The sequence below is a fragment of the Spermophilus citellus genome, assembly GCF_964194105.1.
Source record: "Spermophilus citellus genome assembly, chromosome: 1".
Taxonomy (NCBI): Eukaryota; Metazoa; Chordata; class Mammalia; order Rodentia; family Sciuridae; genus Spermophilus; species Spermophilus citellus.
This window is the reverse complement of record NC_138182.1, coordinates 234,688,948-234,708,119: the sequence shown is the minus strand read 5'-3', so window position 1 is coordinate 234,708,119 and position 19,172 is coordinate 234,688,948. Positions and strand designations below refer to the sequence as shown.

General features: G+C 31.2%; 1 protein-coding gene across 5 annotated transcripts in view; it reads left to right on the top strand.

The window, feature by feature from the left end:
- Nucleotides 1–19,172, top strand: part of ERBIN (erbb2 interacting protein) — a 138,805-nt gene that overhangs the window by 78,878 nt on the left and 40,755 nt on the right. For all 5 annotated transcript variants that reach the window (XM_081292864.1, XM_081292863.1, XM_081292861.1 and 2 more), the window contains exons 5-15: nucleotides 328–406; nucleotides 1,924–2,013; nucleotides 3,216–3,272; nucleotides 7,921–7,984; nucleotides 10,383–10,457; nucleotides 11,249–11,393; nucleotides 13,141–13,213; nucleotides 13,514–13,643; nucleotides 13,942–14,057; nucleotides 15,392–15,461; nucleotides 17,019–17,118. In XM_081292864.1, coding sequence (XP_081148990.1) covers nucleotides 328–406; nucleotides 1,924–2,013; nucleotides 3,216–3,272; nucleotides 7,921–7,984; nucleotides 10,383–10,457; nucleotides 11,249–11,393; nucleotides 13,141–13,213; nucleotides 13,514–13,643; nucleotides 13,942–14,057; nucleotides 15,392–15,461; nucleotides 17,019–17,118 — 999 coding nt within the window. The remainder of the gene's footprint in view (nucleotides 1–327; nucleotides 407–1,923; nucleotides 2,014–3,215; nucleotides 3,273–7,920; nucleotides 7,985–10,382; nucleotides 10,458–11,248; nucleotides 11,394–13,140; nucleotides 13,214–13,513; nucleotides 13,644–13,941; nucleotides 14,058–15,391; nucleotides 15,462–17,018; nucleotides 17,119–19,172) is intronic.

Sequence of the window (19,172 nt, the reverse complement as noted above, 5' to 3'; positions counted from 1 at the left end):
ATGTGAGAAAAACAGAATGTTAAATGTTGTGCATTTTGTGTCCTTATCACATTGAGAAGGTTCTAATTTTCAGTAGAGCTAAGAGAAGGAAAGGAAGGAAAATCAACTCAAGTAATTAATAGTTATAGAGAGGCAAAGAAGGAAAGATGCACAGAAAGAGAAATTGTTGTGGAGGTGGTTCTATTTGGTTCTCATTGGTGGTGTCAATTTGTCTAGCTCCTGCTTAGTTGGCAAATTATTCTCAGAATCTGCGGGGTACATGTTAATTATTATTGTTTTGGTCTGTATAAGACATTCTTTTAATTTGATTATTATTATTTTTTTTAGGAATACAAGAGTTTCCAGAAAATATAAAAAATTGTAAAGTTTTGACTGTTGTGGAGGCCAGTGTAAACCCAATTTCTAAGTAAGTTATTCTCAGTTGAATTATAAGTTTTGTTTAAAAAAAAACAAACAATTTTGAAGCACTAGTAGAATATTACAGAATATTATTTTACGTATTTTAGTGAAAAATTTGTATCAATTTTAAAGCTACACAAAGGTTCGGTTTTAGAATAAAAAAAATGAAATCTTAATAATCTTCCTACGTTCACATATTATGGATATAAATTTGAGATCTTAAAAAGACAATACAAGTATTTTTAATGCAGATCTCACCGATAGTTAATGTCAGAAATGAGACTAGAATCTACTAGGTTTCCTCACTATTTGTACAGTGCCAAAATGTGAGATATTTGAATATATCATAATATTCTGGATATTGCCAACAATATGGTAATATCCAGAGTATTTTCCTGGAAGTAGATGGTTGATATAAACAAGTTGAAGTGAACAAGGAACTGAGAGTCTAGTTTGAATAAATTGTTTAATGAACACTGGAGTCAGCACCTCAATGGTTGGCCTGGGAATAGATTGTGTGTGTGTGTGTCGGGGGGAAGGTATAGGGATTGAACTCAGGGGCATTTGACCACTGAGCCACATTCCCAGCCCTATTTTGTGTTTTATTTAGAGAGAGGGTCTCACTGAGTTGCTTGCTGAGGTTGGCTTTGAATTTTCAATCCTCCCTTCTCAGCCTCTGGGATCCAGGCGTGTGCCACTATGCTAAGCCTGCTATGTCTTAATGCACAAGGATTTTATTCTTGTTAAAATCCATGGCAAACGCATAAAGAATGATGCATATACTTTTCATTTGAAAATAATACTCTGTTGTTAAGTTCTACATCTGTAGAACCTGTTTCATAAGCAAGAAGAAATAGAAACTAATACATGTAGATTCTTACGTGGACTTAAAATACTCAGCTTTTTATGTTATTTGCTTGAAGAATTCTAAACCTTAATTATTTAGGGGCTAAATGTTGATTATCAAAATAATCTAAATCAGTGTTTTCCACTGGAGCCTGTTTTTACCCCAGGGACACTTGGCAATTTTTAGAGATAACTTTCGGGGGGTCGGAGTGTATATACACATGCACACTATTGGCATCTAGTTGGTAGAATCCAGGGCCACAGTTAAACATCCTACAGTGACAAGGCAGCTTTCTCACAACAAAGAATTATTCTCAAATTGTCTCTGCCTAGGTTTAGAAACTCTTTAGTCCCTTCACTTGATGTTAGATAAGGTGAATTTGAAGGGTGCCTGTTGTTTTCATGGTTATGTCCTAAATGTATTTCTATGTGTTGTGGCTCATTCTTGGTTAACTATTTGTGCAAATTTAATGTTACAGAGACAAATATTACCTTACTTTCTCTTTCCAAAGAGATGAAGTTACAAACATTGAAGCAGGCAAATTATTACAAAATGCAAACCTTAATTTCTAAAGAGGTGACTATTTTCTGTTGAGAAAATGTCTTGATTACACAGATTCTTGTGAGGCTGAAATTGTATATATGAAATTAATTTAAATTCTGATATATTTTATATAGGCTCCCTGATGGATTTTCTCAGCTGTTAAACCTAACCCAGTTATATCTGAATGATGCTTTCCTTGAATTTTTGCCAGCTAATTTTGGCAGGTAAATTATAGTTTCTCCTAAAAACATTTATTGTTAGCTTTTGTAGTTTACAAAACTATAAGTTACTTTAGTAATACCATGTTATAGTTTCATAGGCTCTTCTTTTGTAACTATTTCCAAGTATTGTGATTTTTTTTTTCTTCTTTTTGCAGTACTGGGGATTAAACCCAAGGGTGTCTACCACTGAGCTATATCCCCAGCCCTTTTTATTTCTAATTTGAGACAGAGTCTCAGTAAGTTGTCGAGACTGGTCTAGAACAGGCAATCCTCTTGTTTTAACACCATGAGTACCAAGTACTAATACTAATTAGTATGCAATTAGTGATTTTTATAGTTTCTTTGAATCTAATTACTTTTATTCCAAATTTATTTTCAGTGAGAGTTTAAAAAAAAAAAAGACCACCGGTTTTTAAGGTGGCAAAAAAATAGAAGGTTTTCCTAGGGATAATATCTGTATATTTGAGATACCAAATGCTATATTCTTAGTATTTATTAAAATCTTTTAACAATCTATTTAGCTATTTCCCCATTGAATCAAAATTCTTGAGAAAACAGTATGTTTCTGGTTTACCAGTATGTGTTTACTTCATCTCTCTTTATCACCATCCCCATTAAGTCTCTGAGTATTTTTTTAAACAGATGAATTAATGAATAATAGGTATCAAGTTATTGAATTTAAATTAATTTTATTATAGGAAGTGTTAGCAAACTAAACTTTAAATTTTGTAGTTATCGTTTGTCTAAAACAATTATTATACTTTTGAGATTCGTCTTCTGTATCTGGCATTTGCATCATTTAATTTGTTCATTTCCCCTATTTTATAGTGAAATGTATATTGCTGAATTGTCAGCAGATTTATTTATCTCTTTTTATAACTATTATCTAGAGTTGCATTATTGTTCTTTAAGGAACAGTTTTGTGGTTATTTTTAGTGGAAGGCATGGAATATGATTTAGGATTGTTTACTTAGGAACAATCACTTTATCCCTTTGAAAATATCTAAAAGCATTTTCCCTTCCTGTTAATTCTGAACAGCAGAAATAGTCTTTTCTTCCTTTGTGGTTTTTATTCTCTTGTAATATTTTATGTTACTCTACATATAGTAATTATATAATTAGTATTGGTTGTTTTAAAACCTTAAAATATGGCATTATTATTAAATCCTTTGTTGTAGACACTTGACTTGTTCTTTGTTTTGCAGATTAACTAAACTTCAGATATTAGAACTTAGAGAAAACCAGTTAAAAATGTTGCCTAAGTAAGTAAAGGTGTTATCCTTTTAAAAATTCAATTTAGAATTTTTAATCCATATTTCCCTAAAAAGAGTTAGATTTTTATAAAGACTTAAATTTGTGGTGCTTATATTATATAATTCCTGGTGTTAAATTTAAAAATGTGTCTATTGGTGATTTCATAGCTCTCTGAGGCATAATCTTTTGTGTAATACAAAAATTAGATAATAAGTTTGTGAGAAAAGAAAAATTAAGTTTGGAAAGCCAACCTGAGTTCTAATTAGAGATTCAAATTCTTATGTTAGAACCCATACATATCATTTATCAGAGAGATCTGTATAGTCTTCATGTGAAGCTGCTAACTAAAACTTGACTGCTTGGCTTTCTCATCTGTTGTAAATTAGAAATTGGGTGATTGGTTCTCATATTGTAATCTAACATCAAGAAGAGATGGTAGTTTAAGAGCAAATGAGGAGATAAAACTATTGAAAAAAAAACAGGTCTACAAACTCAAAATGCACTGTATTCTTTGGTGATTTATTTTAAAAATGTCTTAAAATACCTTGAATACATTGCTATATATCATGTAGGGCTTGACAAGCTACAGTCTATGATTAATTATTGCCCATTGTCTATAATTGTGAATAAAGTTTCATTGGAACATAGCCACATTCCTTAATTTACTTATTACCTCTGGCCGATTTTATTCTGTAAAGTGGAGTTCAGTAATTGTGACAAAGACCTTATGATCACAGAACCTAAAATATTTACTATCTGGTCTTTTATAGAAAAAAAATTCTTAACTAGTATTAAAATAGAATCATTAAGACTTAATTGTTACTTTTTGAGGAGCAAACATCTTCAGTTACCCCAGGAGTTAGTTGTTTTGTTTACTCAGCTTCAGTGGCATCATATTTATATCTGTTACTGTATTTGCCATATCAAGTAATGTATCTGTTTTTATATGTCACTTTCTTCTTGCCTGACCAACATGTATACATGCGCATGTGTGTCTTTTCCTCTGTCCCACATGATTATAAGTTGAGGATAGAGTACATGTCTAGTTTGTTTCCCCCACACCAAATGATAATTTGTTTTAGCCAAGTATTTATCCAGTGCATGAATGAAGTTTCTAATGATGGTTGTGAGTATAACTTAAAGTAAGAATTACCATATTAAAAGTTTAAAAGGTCTAAATATTTCGCCAATTTAGCTCAAAACTTTACTGGTTTCTAAGAGACCTAAATAACAATATATAAGTTGTTTATTATAATAAGTAAGCCTATAATTAATGTGGTGCATTAATCAGCTTTCTGTCACTGTGACAAAATACCTGAGATAAATAGCTTACAAAGAGAAAAGGTTTATTTTCGCTCAGGTTTCAGAGGTTCCCATCCATGATTGGCCTTATGGCTTTTGGGCCAGTAATGAAGTAACACATTGTGGTGAGAGTGCATGGTGGAACAAAGCTGCTCACTTCTTGGTGTCTGGGAAGCAAAGAGAAAACTGTAAGAGGCCAGGGTTCCAATGTCCCCTTGTGGCACACGCCCTTAATCCCAGGTACTTGGGAAGCTGAGATATGTGATCACAAGTTCAAGTCTAACCTAGGCATTTTAGCAAGACCTTGCTTGTCTCAAAACAAACAACAAAAAACAGGGCCAGGTACAGCTAAGTGCTAGTGCTTGCATAGCATGTTCAAAGCCCTGAGTTCAATCTACTGTATGTCCGACAGGCATGCCTCCCATAACCTGACTTCCTTCTACCAGGCCCCACCTCCTAAAGATTCCATTACCTACCTCCCAGTTCTGCTGCAGGCTAAGGACCAAGCCTTCAACATATGGGCTTTTGGGGGACATTTTAGGTCCAAATGCTTATGGTCTGATACCATAGGTAATTCACTGATTTTTAACTCCTTTTAGATATTCAGATCAGGCTCTGTCAATAAATTTGATAATATAATTCTTTATTCCTTTCTAAGATATGATTAAAAACTTTGAGACCTCCAAAAAATATAAAGAAAGCCATAGTTTTAAATATTAGGAAAGTCACATTCAGATTTATATGTCTGGATATTTTTATGATACATATGTTGTTAAGCACAAGTTAATACTGCTTAAAGAGTTTGCAGAGTATTCTGTCAGGAACACAAAAAATGTTATGTCCTTCCTATGAAACAGGAGAGAAGGTAAAATGAGATAAATACAATGACTTTTAGAGGTAGATGACAGAATTTTTTTTTTTTTTTTTTTTTTTTTTTTTTGGTACTGGGGATTGAACTCCTGACTACTCAACCACTGAGCCACATCCCCAGCCCTATTTTGCATTTTATTTAGAGACAGGGTCTCACTGAGTTTTTTAGTGCCTCCTCGCTTTTTGTTGAGGCTGGCTTTGAACTTGCAGTTTTCCTGTCTCGCCCTCAGGAGCTGCTGGGATCATAGGCGTGAGCCACTGAGCCTGGTGATGACAGGAATTTGAGGGATACTATTTCTTTCTTCTCCTTGAATTAGTAAGCCGGACCTTATTCTAAGATAAAATTTTATTTCTGAGATAGACAAATTCATTTATTCATTCATTCTTATGTTCATTCATACGTAGAATGGATTGAGCCCAAGACCTTGCACAGACTAAGCAAACAATACCATTGAGCTGTAACTGACCCTCTGTTTTTTTGTTTGGTTTTTGGTGTTGCTGGGAATTGAACCCAGGGCCTCATGCATGCTATGCAAGTACTTTATTTACTATTGAGCCTTATCCCCAGCCCCTGACCCTCTGTTTTCATTGTTGGTAATGGTGTTGCTATTTGTTTGAGTCAAGCAAGTTCTCACTGTGTTGCTCAGGCCGACCTTGAACTTGTGATTGCCTGCCTCAGCCTCCCAAGTAACTGGGATTATAGGCATGTGCTATGACACCCAGTTTATTTACATACCCAGGATAGGTGTGTAAATGGATCGCAGGTTACCAGTATTAGCTACAGAGGGTTGAGGTAGAAATAGATAATTTTGTGTTGTTGTAGTATATTTTTCTCTTTATTATCACATGTCTGTTTCATTCATATTTTCCTAAACGTTCTGAAACTTATTTTTTTCCTTAAATGTTTTCTGTAATTCAGTTGTTCCAATGTACTAACTTTTCATTTTTATACCCCTTCTGAAACTATTTGTTTTTATAAATTGCCTCTGTTGTTGTTATGTATTCAATAGCTACACATGAATTTTCTCTTGTCATTATAATAATGTCAAAACAAGAAGTAGATGATTTTGTTTTCTTCTTTCAGTATTCCCCCCTCTTCACAGTCCTTTTTACTTTTCTCAAAACTTCACCTGGTAAAGTAGTTTGAACATTCAAGCTTAATGTCATAGCATGTGATTTTATACATCTGGAAAAAATTCCCGGAAATTCCTTTTTTTTTTTTTTTTATGTTTTTCCTTTTGCTACAGCTTGCTTCTAGCTTTTTTGGAAAAAGAGAGAGATGAATAAGGAGATAGGATTATAGTGCCTGAGAATAGGCACTCAGTAAATCTAAGTTAAAGGAGCTTTGAGAAAATTTGGCATTGTGGGATGAATTGAATTAAAGGGGCAGTGATGGAACGGCATGTTTAAAATTTAAAGGTTGGAGAAAATTAGCTTCAGTTTAGGCCATAACATAAATTATGATGTGGATTCTTATATTTTTTAGTTAAAAACCTGAACAAATATTTAAACTAATTTTTAACATTAATTTTTGTTAAGTTTTGAGAGAAGAAAGAAATATTAGGTATTTTTTGTCATAATTTAAGATGCCTTTGTGCTTTAAATGAAGTTCATTTCTGAAATATTAACATATGAATGAATAATACTAATGATAGCAGAAATATAGTTGTTATATTATTTTATCATACCCTATAAAGTCACTAATGTGGAGCTGCTTATGGGTAGTTTAGGGCATCTCAATATATTAAGTAATGAGTTTTTCTAAAAATAAAATTGAAGAGCATAAATACACATTTGAATTAATTTGTAATTAGTTTCAAAAGATACCTTTGTGGAAAGAAATATAAAAATAAACTGTTTATTTCATCACAAACCAGTTTGTACATTTTTCTAGCCTTTAGTTGGTGAGAAGTGTTAAGTGGGAAGTTTAAAATGATATATTATTGCTTTAAAATAATCTACCAGTTTTAAAATTCAAAACCTATATTTTATTGGCTTGAACATGTAAAGAACATGTTAACATTTTGAAAACTATGAGAATTATAGTTATTTTAAAATCTTAGAAATATATGACCAGTCTTGGGAAAAAAAACTTGCTGAAATTACTTAGTAAATGAATATGTATTTGCCAAATAGTCTTAATTCACTGATATATATGTGTATATACTATATGAAAATTTATTCTGTTAAAAAATTAAAAACTTTTATTCATTTTCTGACCTGTGACTTTAAATTCATTGCAATTTCTTCTTAAGAATAGAAAATAAGACTGAGGAGAAGCCAAAATTAGAGAATAATCAGTGATTAAATTCATTCTATCTAGAAAATAAATATTGGCTTATTGTTTTAGAAAATTAACATTTTGGCCAACATATGAAAAGCCTGTGCTTCATTACATAAGTATACATTGACTGTGAAATTTGAAAGCTTCCATGTAATTGATATTTTTATATAGTTAATTCTTTGTAACTCCATTGTGAATAGAACCATGAATAGATTGACCCAGCTGGAAAGACTGGATTTGGGAAGTAATGAATTCACAGAAGTGGTAAGTTCTCATTAATCTCATTCTCTATAAGCCCTACATGTGATCAAGGGCAAAATGTGAAAATTCAAGTATTTCTCTTAAAAATTGAATAAAGGTATACTTTTTTGAGATATAAGATATGAAAGTTCTGCTGGGTATGTATGTGGCACGATCTGTAATACCAGTGACTTGAGGCTGAGACAGGATGATCAGTTAACAAGACTCTTGTCTCAAAAAAATGAAAAGGCTGGGGATATAGCTCAGTGGTAGGGCTTACCTAGCATACGCAGGACCCTGGTTTAAATCTACAGTACAGGGAGGGATGGGGGATAGGAAGGACAAATATGAAAGTTCTTAACTTGAACTTTCCAGACAGATGGAAAAATTAACCAGCCATAGAAAAGTCTGAAAAAAGTAAGGCTAAAATATGAAATTAATGAGAGGTCCATGGAAGAGATAGCCAAAAGTTTTTAGCATAGGAAACAGAAAGTTTGAGAGATTATAAGGAAAAAAAAATCATTCTCAAATACAGCAATTGGTAGTGTAATTTTGAGTCAAAAATAGTTCCTCTGGGGTGTTGCTTATGAGTTTGTTTAGTGATAAGATACTTCTCTGTAGTTTTACATAAAGGCTTTAAAGGGAAAGTCATTGAATGAAATAGTTGTTATTTTTGAGTTTGTATTGAGACCTGTCAATTGTGTTTGTCCTTTGTATGCTATAGTACACTGTGATGCTGCATCTAAAAGGAGTGTGTCTTTAGTGTTCAAAAGTAACTCAAAAAATAAAGTAGATTTCTTTAAAAAAGGAATTTACCAAACTCAATATCATTGTTAAAACTTTAAAATTATGTTCATGAGTTTGTTGTTCAAAATTGTGTTGGCTTTCACATGATAGTCTTTAAGAACAAAAATTTCTCAGGACTGTGTTGTGTGCCCTATGAGTATTTTAGATAGCTAATTGTGCGTTTTACCTTTGTCCAGTGAAGGACCATGTTGGTTTGAGATACCTTCCAGTTTCTTTAAAAAATACTTACTTTATTTTTTATTATGTTCTAACTAGAAGTGATTCCTTATGGATTTCAGTATGTGGAGTTTTTATTCCCTGTGGGAGGAAAAATATACTGTTTCCTGAATTATTTACTGTACTCTTATTTGTTTTCAGTGTATTAATTAATTTCCATATTAACTACATAAAAATTCTCAATTGTTAATTTTATGAATCCAGTAAGCTTTCAAAATTATTCATTTTTGTACTATTTTGATCTTTCAACATTATATACATATTTTTTAAACTTAGTAATGGAATTACAACAGTAAAGCACAAAAGGAAATTTTGTTTAACTCAAGATATATCTATAATTCTTTTTTTTTAATATTTATGTTTTAGGTGTAGATGGACAGAACACAATGCCTTTATTTTTATGTGGTGCTGAGGATCAAACCTGGGTCCCGCCCGTGTTAGGCGAGCACTCCACCGCTGAGCCATAATCCCAGCCCCTAGAATTCTTCTTTCTATGTTTTAACAATAAATCTGAATGATGTGACCTTTTACGCAAGACTCACATTATTTCATTGATTAGATATGATGGTACTCTTTGCTGTCACTTGGTCATTTATTGCACCTGGCTTTGTGGGGTGACAGTCTTAAGCTCCAATGCCCAAGAGCAAATTTTACCTGAATACAAAGGTCCACAACAACACTTAAAATTAGTTTTAGGTATTTAACACTGTATTATAAACAGTTTTTTACCAAGTCATTAGAATTTTCCATTAGGAGCTTAAATGACAGAATTTTCTATTTTTGTCATATGGTTATGCCTTTGCTTATTTATCTTTCCTTATTATTGAAAATTTAGGATGTATAGTGACTTTTCTCTCTCTCTATTAATGTCATGAGAAACAACATCTTTGTGATTTTCCTAAAATTTTCTAAAAGGCTGTATCTTTTTATTGATAATGAATGAGAAATTCTTTTTATTATATACTTCCAGGCAGTGGATCCTCTTCCTCTCTTTTTTTTAGGTGCTGTGTTTGATCTGAGGGCCTTAGCCTCACATGCTAAGCAAGTGCTCTACTGCTGAGCTGTACTCCCAGGCCCCCTACTTTTATTTCTTTATTAATTGTATAGATAGTTGACTCTGTTGTATAATCCAAAACTTAAATAAATGAGTTTTATGTAATCTACTTGTATGGAGTTTATATTGGAATTTCCCTTTAATAATGCTATTGTAGTAACTATAATGCAGTGGAATGGCTCATGTCTTGGCTGTGTTTCTCCCCTGCACCCAACTTTTTCTTTTTTCCCCTTTTATTTAATGTTTCAAAACTAAAGGTTATATTATACATTCTCAGGGCTTCTTTTGCCAGATAAAGACATTTCTGTGGATTAATTTGATTTTTTCTCTTTTCTATCCAAATAGCCTGAAGTACTTGAGCAACTAAGTGGATTGAAAGAATTTTGGATGGATGGTAATAGACTTACTTTTATTCCAGGGGTATGTATATGGAATTTTGGACAGATTCACTAATTTCTGTCTCTTCTTTGCAGTAGTTGAACTGTACATTTTAAAATTACTTTTAGTTAGTTAAAAATGGATTATTTTTTACTTTTTTTATTAAACAGAAACAAATCACGCTTTTCTTACTATATTTGAGACATTCTTTTTTTTTTAAAAAAAGAGAGAGAGAGAGAATTTTTCAATATTTATTTTTTTGTAGTTTTTGGCAGACACAACATCTTTGTATGTGGTGCTGAGGATCGAACCCGGGCCGCACGCATGCCAGGCGAGCACGCTACCGCTTGAGCCACATCCCCAGCCCTTGAGACATTCTTGATTAAAATCTGGAAATTCTCGTAACAGGCTAATAAAACTTAGTCTTTTCTTAGCATTATAGAGTATATCCTTTCCAGTAGTAGCAATTGAATTTTTTTCCTAATTTAGTTTGCCTGTGGAATTGTAAAGCTAGGATGATTTCCATGAACTTATTTTCTTTCTTACGGATAAATTATATACTCCCATAATCTAAAGAAGCCATAAGAATCCCCATATATGTATCTCCCTAGGGAGGTGATTAACAGATAAGTTTCTAAAGAAAAATACATATCCTTTGTCACTCCATTGGGTTAAAGTTAGTAGGAATTCTTAGCTTACTATTTTGAGTCATCTTTCTCATGTTAACCTTAAATTATTTATTAAAATTGGCATTTTTTATTACCTGAATTTCTTATAAATTATTTGATACAGTAATTATATTTATTTTATTGTTATTATTATTTTACTTGTAGTTTATTGGTAGTTTGAAACAGCTTACATATTTGGATGTTTCCAAAAATAATATTGAAATGGTGGAAGAAGGAATTTCAGCTTGTGAAAATCTCCAAGACCTCCTGTTATCAAGCAATTCACTTCAACAGCTGCCTGAGACTATTGGTTTGTATTGCTTTCAAATACATGTAATTTTTATTAAACCAAAGGCTTCCATGAAATTTTTTTTTGTTACCACATAGCTTTACTGTATTGCCACATAACTAATATTATTTGAAGTTTTCCTGATAAGATCAGTTATACAATTTACTTGTTGTTAATGGTACTATGGCTTTATTTACACTAAAGAAATCTTATAAAGAATCTGTATAACTGGTTTTTAACCCTTAATCATAGCCCTTATTTAGTAACTTTTTTCCAGGCCTACTTCATTATAGAATAGACAAGAAAACAGACTTGTTGAACAAATCCTGTGAGAGATCTGCGATTACTGAATCTGTATTTCTAAGAGTTGGAGACATGACTCAGTGATAGAGCGCTTGCCTGGTATGCACAAGGCCCCAGGTTCAATTCCCAGCACTGAAAATAAATTAAAAAATAAAAATCTGTATTTATTCAGTTTCTTATAAAATGAAATTTCAAAGGAATTGAATTATTTTAATGGAAGCACTAAATCCTAAATATTGTTATCTTTAAGATGTGTTAGCAACCCAACTCCACATTTTACAATGGAGTTCATTTTTGGTATTGCAAATTCTGTGGGTTTTGACAATTTTTTTTTAAGTCGTTGATGGACCTTTATTTTATTTATTTATATATGGTCCTGAGAATCAAACCCAGTGCCTCCCACATGCTAGGCAAACACTCTGCCCCTGAGCCACAAATCTAGCCCTTGACAAATGTTTAATGACCTGTTATCTCTCATTATAACTTCATACAGAATAGTTTCACTGCTCTAAAAATCCTTTATGCTCTGTATCTTCATCCCTCCTTCCTTGAAACCCCTGGAAACCATAGATCCTTAACTGTTTCTGTTAGTTGCCTTTTTTAGGATGTTACTACAGAGTCATACAACATGTAGCCTTTCAGATTGACTTTGTTATATTCATTTAAGGTTTCTCCATGTCTTTTCATGGCTTGATAGCTCATTTAGTTTTAAGCGCTAAATTATATTTAACTGTCTGGATCTGCTGCTGTTTATTGATCTATTCATCTAGTGGAGAACATCAAACTTGGTTGCTCCAAGTTTGTGCAGTTATTAATAAAATGACTATAAACAAAGATGTTAATAAAAAAACTTAAAAAATAAATTTTACATATTTCTCAGTTGAATTAGTTGTTTTAGATAATGTACATTTTGCAAATTCACTAGCATTATACTCTAATCAACACTTTTAATTTTTAATATTTTTATACGTAGAATAGTTTGTTATAGATCTTTGCCATTTCTTCTTTTAATTCAATAAAGGTTTTTTTGGGGGTAGGGATGTTGGTTTCTTCTCAACCATGACATTGTTTTTAGGAATAGATTTATAGCAGTAAATAGTGCAGACAGAAAGTCCCTTCTCTTATGAAGTTTACGTTTCAGTGGGGGTTAGTAAAGAAATATACACTGTATTAAAAGGGTTGCAGGTTAGACTTGTAAACATAGGTTAAGAGAACAGAATGAGTGGAATTGGGAGTGGTATCTCTTGATAGGTTAGTTTGCAAAGTTCTTCTTAATTCTTGCCAAATGTAATGACTCACATTGAATGTGGAATTATAGTAAGTGTTGAAAAATTGTTTTTTCTTCTTTTAATAGGTTGATAGGTTAGTTTGCAAAGTTCTTCTTAATTCTTGCCAAATGTAATGACTCACATTGAATGTGGAATTATAGTAAGTGTTGAAAAATTGTTATTTCTTCTTTTAATAGGTTCGTTGAAGAATGTCACAACTTTAAAAATAGATGAAAACCAATTAATGTATCTACCAGACTCTGTAGGAGGGTATGTGTTTTGGTAAATGTGTAGATCCTTGAAATTTTTACTTTTAGTTCAGCATGCCATATATATCTTCAGATAATTGCATAAATATCAACTAAAGGAATTTCTACAAATATTTAATTAAATAACTGGTATGCAGTTTGGGTAAATTGACAGACCTATTAATTTGTTTAATTAAGTTTACCTATATGAAGTTTCACTGGGTTCATAGTCAAGTTCAACTGTTCATGTTCTTAAATTTTGAATTTTATATGTGTGTATATATATATATTTAATAATGTGTATTTCCATTTATAATTAAAGGTTAATATCAATAGAAGAACTAGATTGCAGTTTCAATGAAGTTGAAGCTTTGCCTTCATCTATTGGACAGTTAACTAACATTAGAACCTTTGCTGCAGATCACAATTACTTACAACAATTACCCCCAGAGGTACTATATTTTAAATTTGTTTTAGCTTTTTTCTCATTTTTTTCTAATTATCTTTATTATAGCTACCAGTATTATTTCATTTATTTTCTTTGTAAAACAATTTGTTATGTTCTGAATAATAACTAGCTATGTTAATTTAGAATATGTACCTAAATACTTTCCTTTGTTCATGAAAACTAATAACTAAAAAAGGAATAAATTTACTCCTCTTATAAATGTAAAGAATTATTTTCATAACTTTCAAATACAATGTTATTAATATGTTCATTAACCTGTAGGCCAAATGTTTCTCTTTCAGATTGGAAACTGGAAAAATATAACTGTGCTGTTTCTCCATTCCAATAAACTTGAGACACTTCCAGAGGAAATGGGTGATATGCAAAAATTAAAAGTCATTAATTTAAGTGACAATAGGTTTGTAATATTACATTCATCAATTGGTTTTTAGAAGACTGAATGAATGAAATTAAAGTTTTATAAAATATGATAGCATAGCTAATGCTTGTTAACCTCTTTTCATATATATTTTAAAATTTGTTTAAAGAGATTGATCTAATTTTTTTCTGATGTAAATTATACTGTGGTTGTCACTGTTCATTTTGGAATACAGCCTTTATTCTCTCCTTATAATAATGTTTTCTTCCTAAAGTCAGATCTTTTCCTTAATAATATTGTTGAACAAATCAATATTTCAATGTAATCTGTTGTTTATATTTTTCTGGGCAGAGGTACACTCATTTACACTGCTTGGAACACAAAGTCAAAGTGCAGAGCAAATTGATCACTGTGATCACTATATTGGAACAATATTTAAGTTAAAAATAAAGTATTCAAACCTTTTCCTGAAGTAAAAATACTGATGAGGATGATTAGAACACCACTTGTAGAGTGTTGTATACATCTTATTTTCATAATATCTTGTGAAGTCTTCTGTGGAATAGTTCAACAGGTTTCCCCATTTTATTTAAGAGAAATTTAAGACTCATATTTAATTTAAACTCAGTTTTCTGAATAGTTAATGATATTATGACAATTCCATTTTATTTAAACAGAACTACTGCTTTCTTATTAACTCGTTGTTTTGGCCTGTATTTCCTCTTCCCAAACTAGAAGACTTAGGTTTTAACAAATTGCCTTAAAAGGGGGCACAGAAGATTAGTTAGGCCTAAGATAGCAAGGTTGAAATAGACATTCTGTTTTAAACAAGGTACTATTTTATTTTCACATTCTAATAAGTGCTTATACTACTTTGTTTTTACTCATTATCATCTTAAAATAGTGTTCTTGATTGTATAAGTAATGGCTCACAAAAAATACAGAGAGCAATGCAGTTTTTACAACTAGCTATCTCTAAGAGTACTTCCTAAATACAAATAAAAAGCCAAAGCAATTTTATAAGATAGTACTTAATGTTTCCTTGTTTTTTTTCCTCTAAGGCAAGGACAATTTTGACTTGTATATAAGACATTTTTTTGAAGTTGTTGATTACCCATTTTCTTACTTACTGAGTGATTTGGTTGAAGAATTATATTTATTAAAACTAGATCTTTTTTTTTTTTTTTTGTATACGAAGACCTATATTGGGCTTTTCTCTCTCTTTTTTTGTCCTGTTTGCATATGTCATTTTATAACATTGTTCAGAAGACCATCAGATTTAGCTTTGATTCATTTACCTCCAGCCCCAACTTTCATTCATTTTAAATATTTTTATTTTAAAGTTTAATTTTTGTTTGTATTTTTTCCTACAGATTAAAGAATTTGCCTTTTAGCTTTACAAAGCTACAACAATTGACTGCTATGTGGCTTTCAGATAATCAGGTAGGTATTCTGATTCTGTTAATTACTGGAATTCCAATTGTTATATAGTTATGCATTCTAGTTTATGTAGGGCCATTTAAGAGCACTTATACACTGTGGTACATATATAAAAATGTATTTGTATATAAATAAAAATATTTAAAATATTTAGAAACATAATTTTTGTAGCACAGTTGTAATAAATAAATAAGGCCTATTGAACTTGCCAAATTTTTAAGCCCATAAGAGTAGAGATTAGGAAATCAGATTTAGTACTTCCTATCTTTACTTCAGTAATGGCACCATATACTTGTCAGTTTTTCTGAATATGCTTAAATCTATTCTTTGAGCAGTTTTCAAGAATACAATGCATTGTTTTTAACTAAAGTCATCATGGTGAACAACAGAGCTCTTGAATTTATTGCTCCAGTCTAATTGAAATTTTGTATCCTTTGACCAATATATCCTCATATCTCTCACTCAGCCTTTATTCTATTTCTGTGAGTTCTCCTATTTTAGATTCCACATGTAAATGACATCATGTGATATTTGTCTTTACCTTTGGCTTATTTCACTTAGCATGATGTGCTCCAGGTTCATCCATGTAGTTGCAAATGACAGGATTTCCTTTTTTTCTAAAGCTGAATAGTATTTCATTGTTTATACATATACATACAGCACATTTTTGTATGCATTTATCTGTTGATAGATGTTTAGGTTGATTTCTTAGCAATTGTGAGTAATGCTGCAGTGAACATGGGAGTACAGATATCTCCTAGAAATATCTGAATTTATTTTCTCTCTGTATGCATATGTATGTATGTATACACACACACACACACACACACACACACACCCTCACATATATACATATTTATAAAATCAGTAGTGGTATTAATGAATCATATAGTTCTTTTTAACTTTTTTGGAGGACCCCATCTAGACTGTGTTCCATGATAACTCGACTAGTTAACATTCCCAACAATAGTATGCAAGGGTTCCTGGTAAATTTTTTTTTTTTTTTACAAAATAGAATATATAATTTGTTGATATTTTTAATTAAAAAAATTAAAGCTTACTATTTGACTTTGAGCAGTACCTTTTTTCCCCCCGAGGTTTGTATACACTGGTCTCAGATTATTTTCATAAGTTTCATACATAGCCAAATTTGCTTGAGAAAACTTAGAATAACTTTTAGGTAACTAGACTGAACCTTCTTTGCAAAAGTAAATACTAGAGAGGACAAAATAACATTAAATGAAAAGATTTATTTTTTAACTTGATTAAATAAATTACTTGTAATAACTAATTATTGAACTATAAATATACTTGGTGTATGCAGTCTTTTTTCACTAGTGATATTTCAGTGATTATCTAAATACATTGAATTTACCTTATACTGATGCCTAATTTTTGAAAATATTTTTATATTGTCTCAAATCATTGCCTAAAGTGTTATGATATATATTTAAATTTGTTTTTGTAACCTATACCTTGATACTTTAAAAACAAAAAAAGAATTGCTGGTATGTATTTCTGTAAGGTTATTGAAAATTGAACATTTATTTTTTTCCCTAGTCCAAACCCTTGATACCTCTTCAAAAAGAAACTGATACAGAGACTCAGAAAATGGTGCTCACTAACTACATGTTCCCTCAGCAGCCAAGAACTGAGGATGGTAGGAATTTAAGAATTTCTTTTCTCTTTAAAACAAATACAGACTAATCAAAGTAAAGGTGCAAAGTGAATTTTAGGTCTCAAAAGATTTTATACTGGTTGGATGAATGATGGAGTGTTGATCAAAAAATTTCTGTCAAAATAATGAGAAAATAAGGTAACATCTCAAGGGTAGCAGACACTTGAATTTGGAGGTATAGTTGTATCATGCTTCTTTGAAATGCCTTTAAATTAAATTGCTAACTTCATCAATTGTAATTCTCCCTATTTAAAATCACATTTACCTCAGTGTTAGGAAATCATTAAGTTTTATGTGATTAGAACTATTAAACAGAAACATTCAGTTCTGTTTTAAACAATCTACTGTTGCAAATTTATATCCTTACAAATCTGTCCATTAGAACAGAATGATCTATGGAATGCTGACTATAAATGTTACTGCTAAATTATTTTCTACACTTTTCCCAACAAGAGAAAATGTACTTTTTGTAACTGGCCAAAACATTTTTTATGAATTATGGTGTGAAGACTAAGTAGCAAAATGTTTCTAATATATTTTACTTTGTGTGTAACACTTATTACATTATACTAAAAATACATGATTTTTTATATGTACGTATTTCTGTAACCAGTAAAAACATCTATGTTCTGAAGTTGTTTATAAGTTAACTCTTAATACATAACATTAAAGAAGAAAATGTAAATTAATCATTTATTTCCATTTATAAAAAAAATATTGTGAGCAAGTAAATTCTTAAGCTTCAGTTTCCTTATAGGAAATGACAATAGCAGTTCCATTTGAACACAGTCACCATTTATATATTTACATATTGTGTATCGCTTCTTCCAAACTGCATAGTTGAGTAGTAGCAACAGAAACTCTTACGGTCTACAAAATTCTGAAATATTTTATTATTTGATCCTTTACTAAAATAGTTTGCCAGACTGTATAATAGGATATCAAAATCTCTTCTTTAAGAAATTATTCCATTCCTTTTCTCACAGATACTTTAACTATTAATATTCTATTCTTCCATATACAAGACTGGTTATTTGAATATATTGTATAGCTGATCACACTATTATTTACAGGACATTCACTCTTTCTTCCTATTTCCTGTTATCCAGAAATCTTTAGAGATAAAATGAAAATTGAGACATGAGTCCCAGTGAATAAGACAAATTTTCTTTTGATATATCCAAGTATTTGCTGTGATTTCCCATATAGCACTATTTATGCCATAAGCAGGATTTTCACATCTGTTTTAACTTCTTGTTTTCTAATGTGTAGAATTATTACTTTCATCCAATAATACATCAATACTGACAGTTTAAAATTAAGCATATTTTATTATGACACATTTCTGTATTTCATTGTATTGCTAAATATGGAGATTAGAGGTACATTTAAATACATGGAAAAGAGATCTTACTTGCAAACCTATTAAAAGATTTAATTATAGACCCTTTAGTGGAGCAATTTGTTATCATCTCACAAATTTTAACTTTAAATTCAATTTAAAAGTTAACGACAATCATTAAACATACCCATGAAACAATAACTTATCAAAGCAACTCTTTTTTATTATTTCTTACAAAGAACAAGAAGTAGGGGCTTGGGCTGTAGCTCAGTGGTAGAGCACTCGCCTTGCATGTGTGAGGCACTGGGTTCCATCCTCAACACCACATAAAAATAAATAAAGATATTGTGTCCAACTACAACTAAAAAAAATATTTTAAAAAAGAACAAGAAGTAATTAGCTTATCGAGTTTTCTAATTGTTATGGGAAGCCCAGGTCTTGAAAATGACTGTGGTTGTGAATCACTTAGCTGATGTGTAGGTGGACGTTGGGATTGAAGACATCACAAAACAATAAAATGCAGTATTGGGAGGATTGTCGCACATTGGTATCATTAAAATATTGGCAGATTTTGGGAGAAAGGGCCTATTGCCAATTTACTAGACTACACAGTGAATATGCCAGGGTAATCAGGATTTGGCCAACTAGCCAATACATTGGGTAGAAAATACTATTTGAGGTCCTTTTTTTTTTT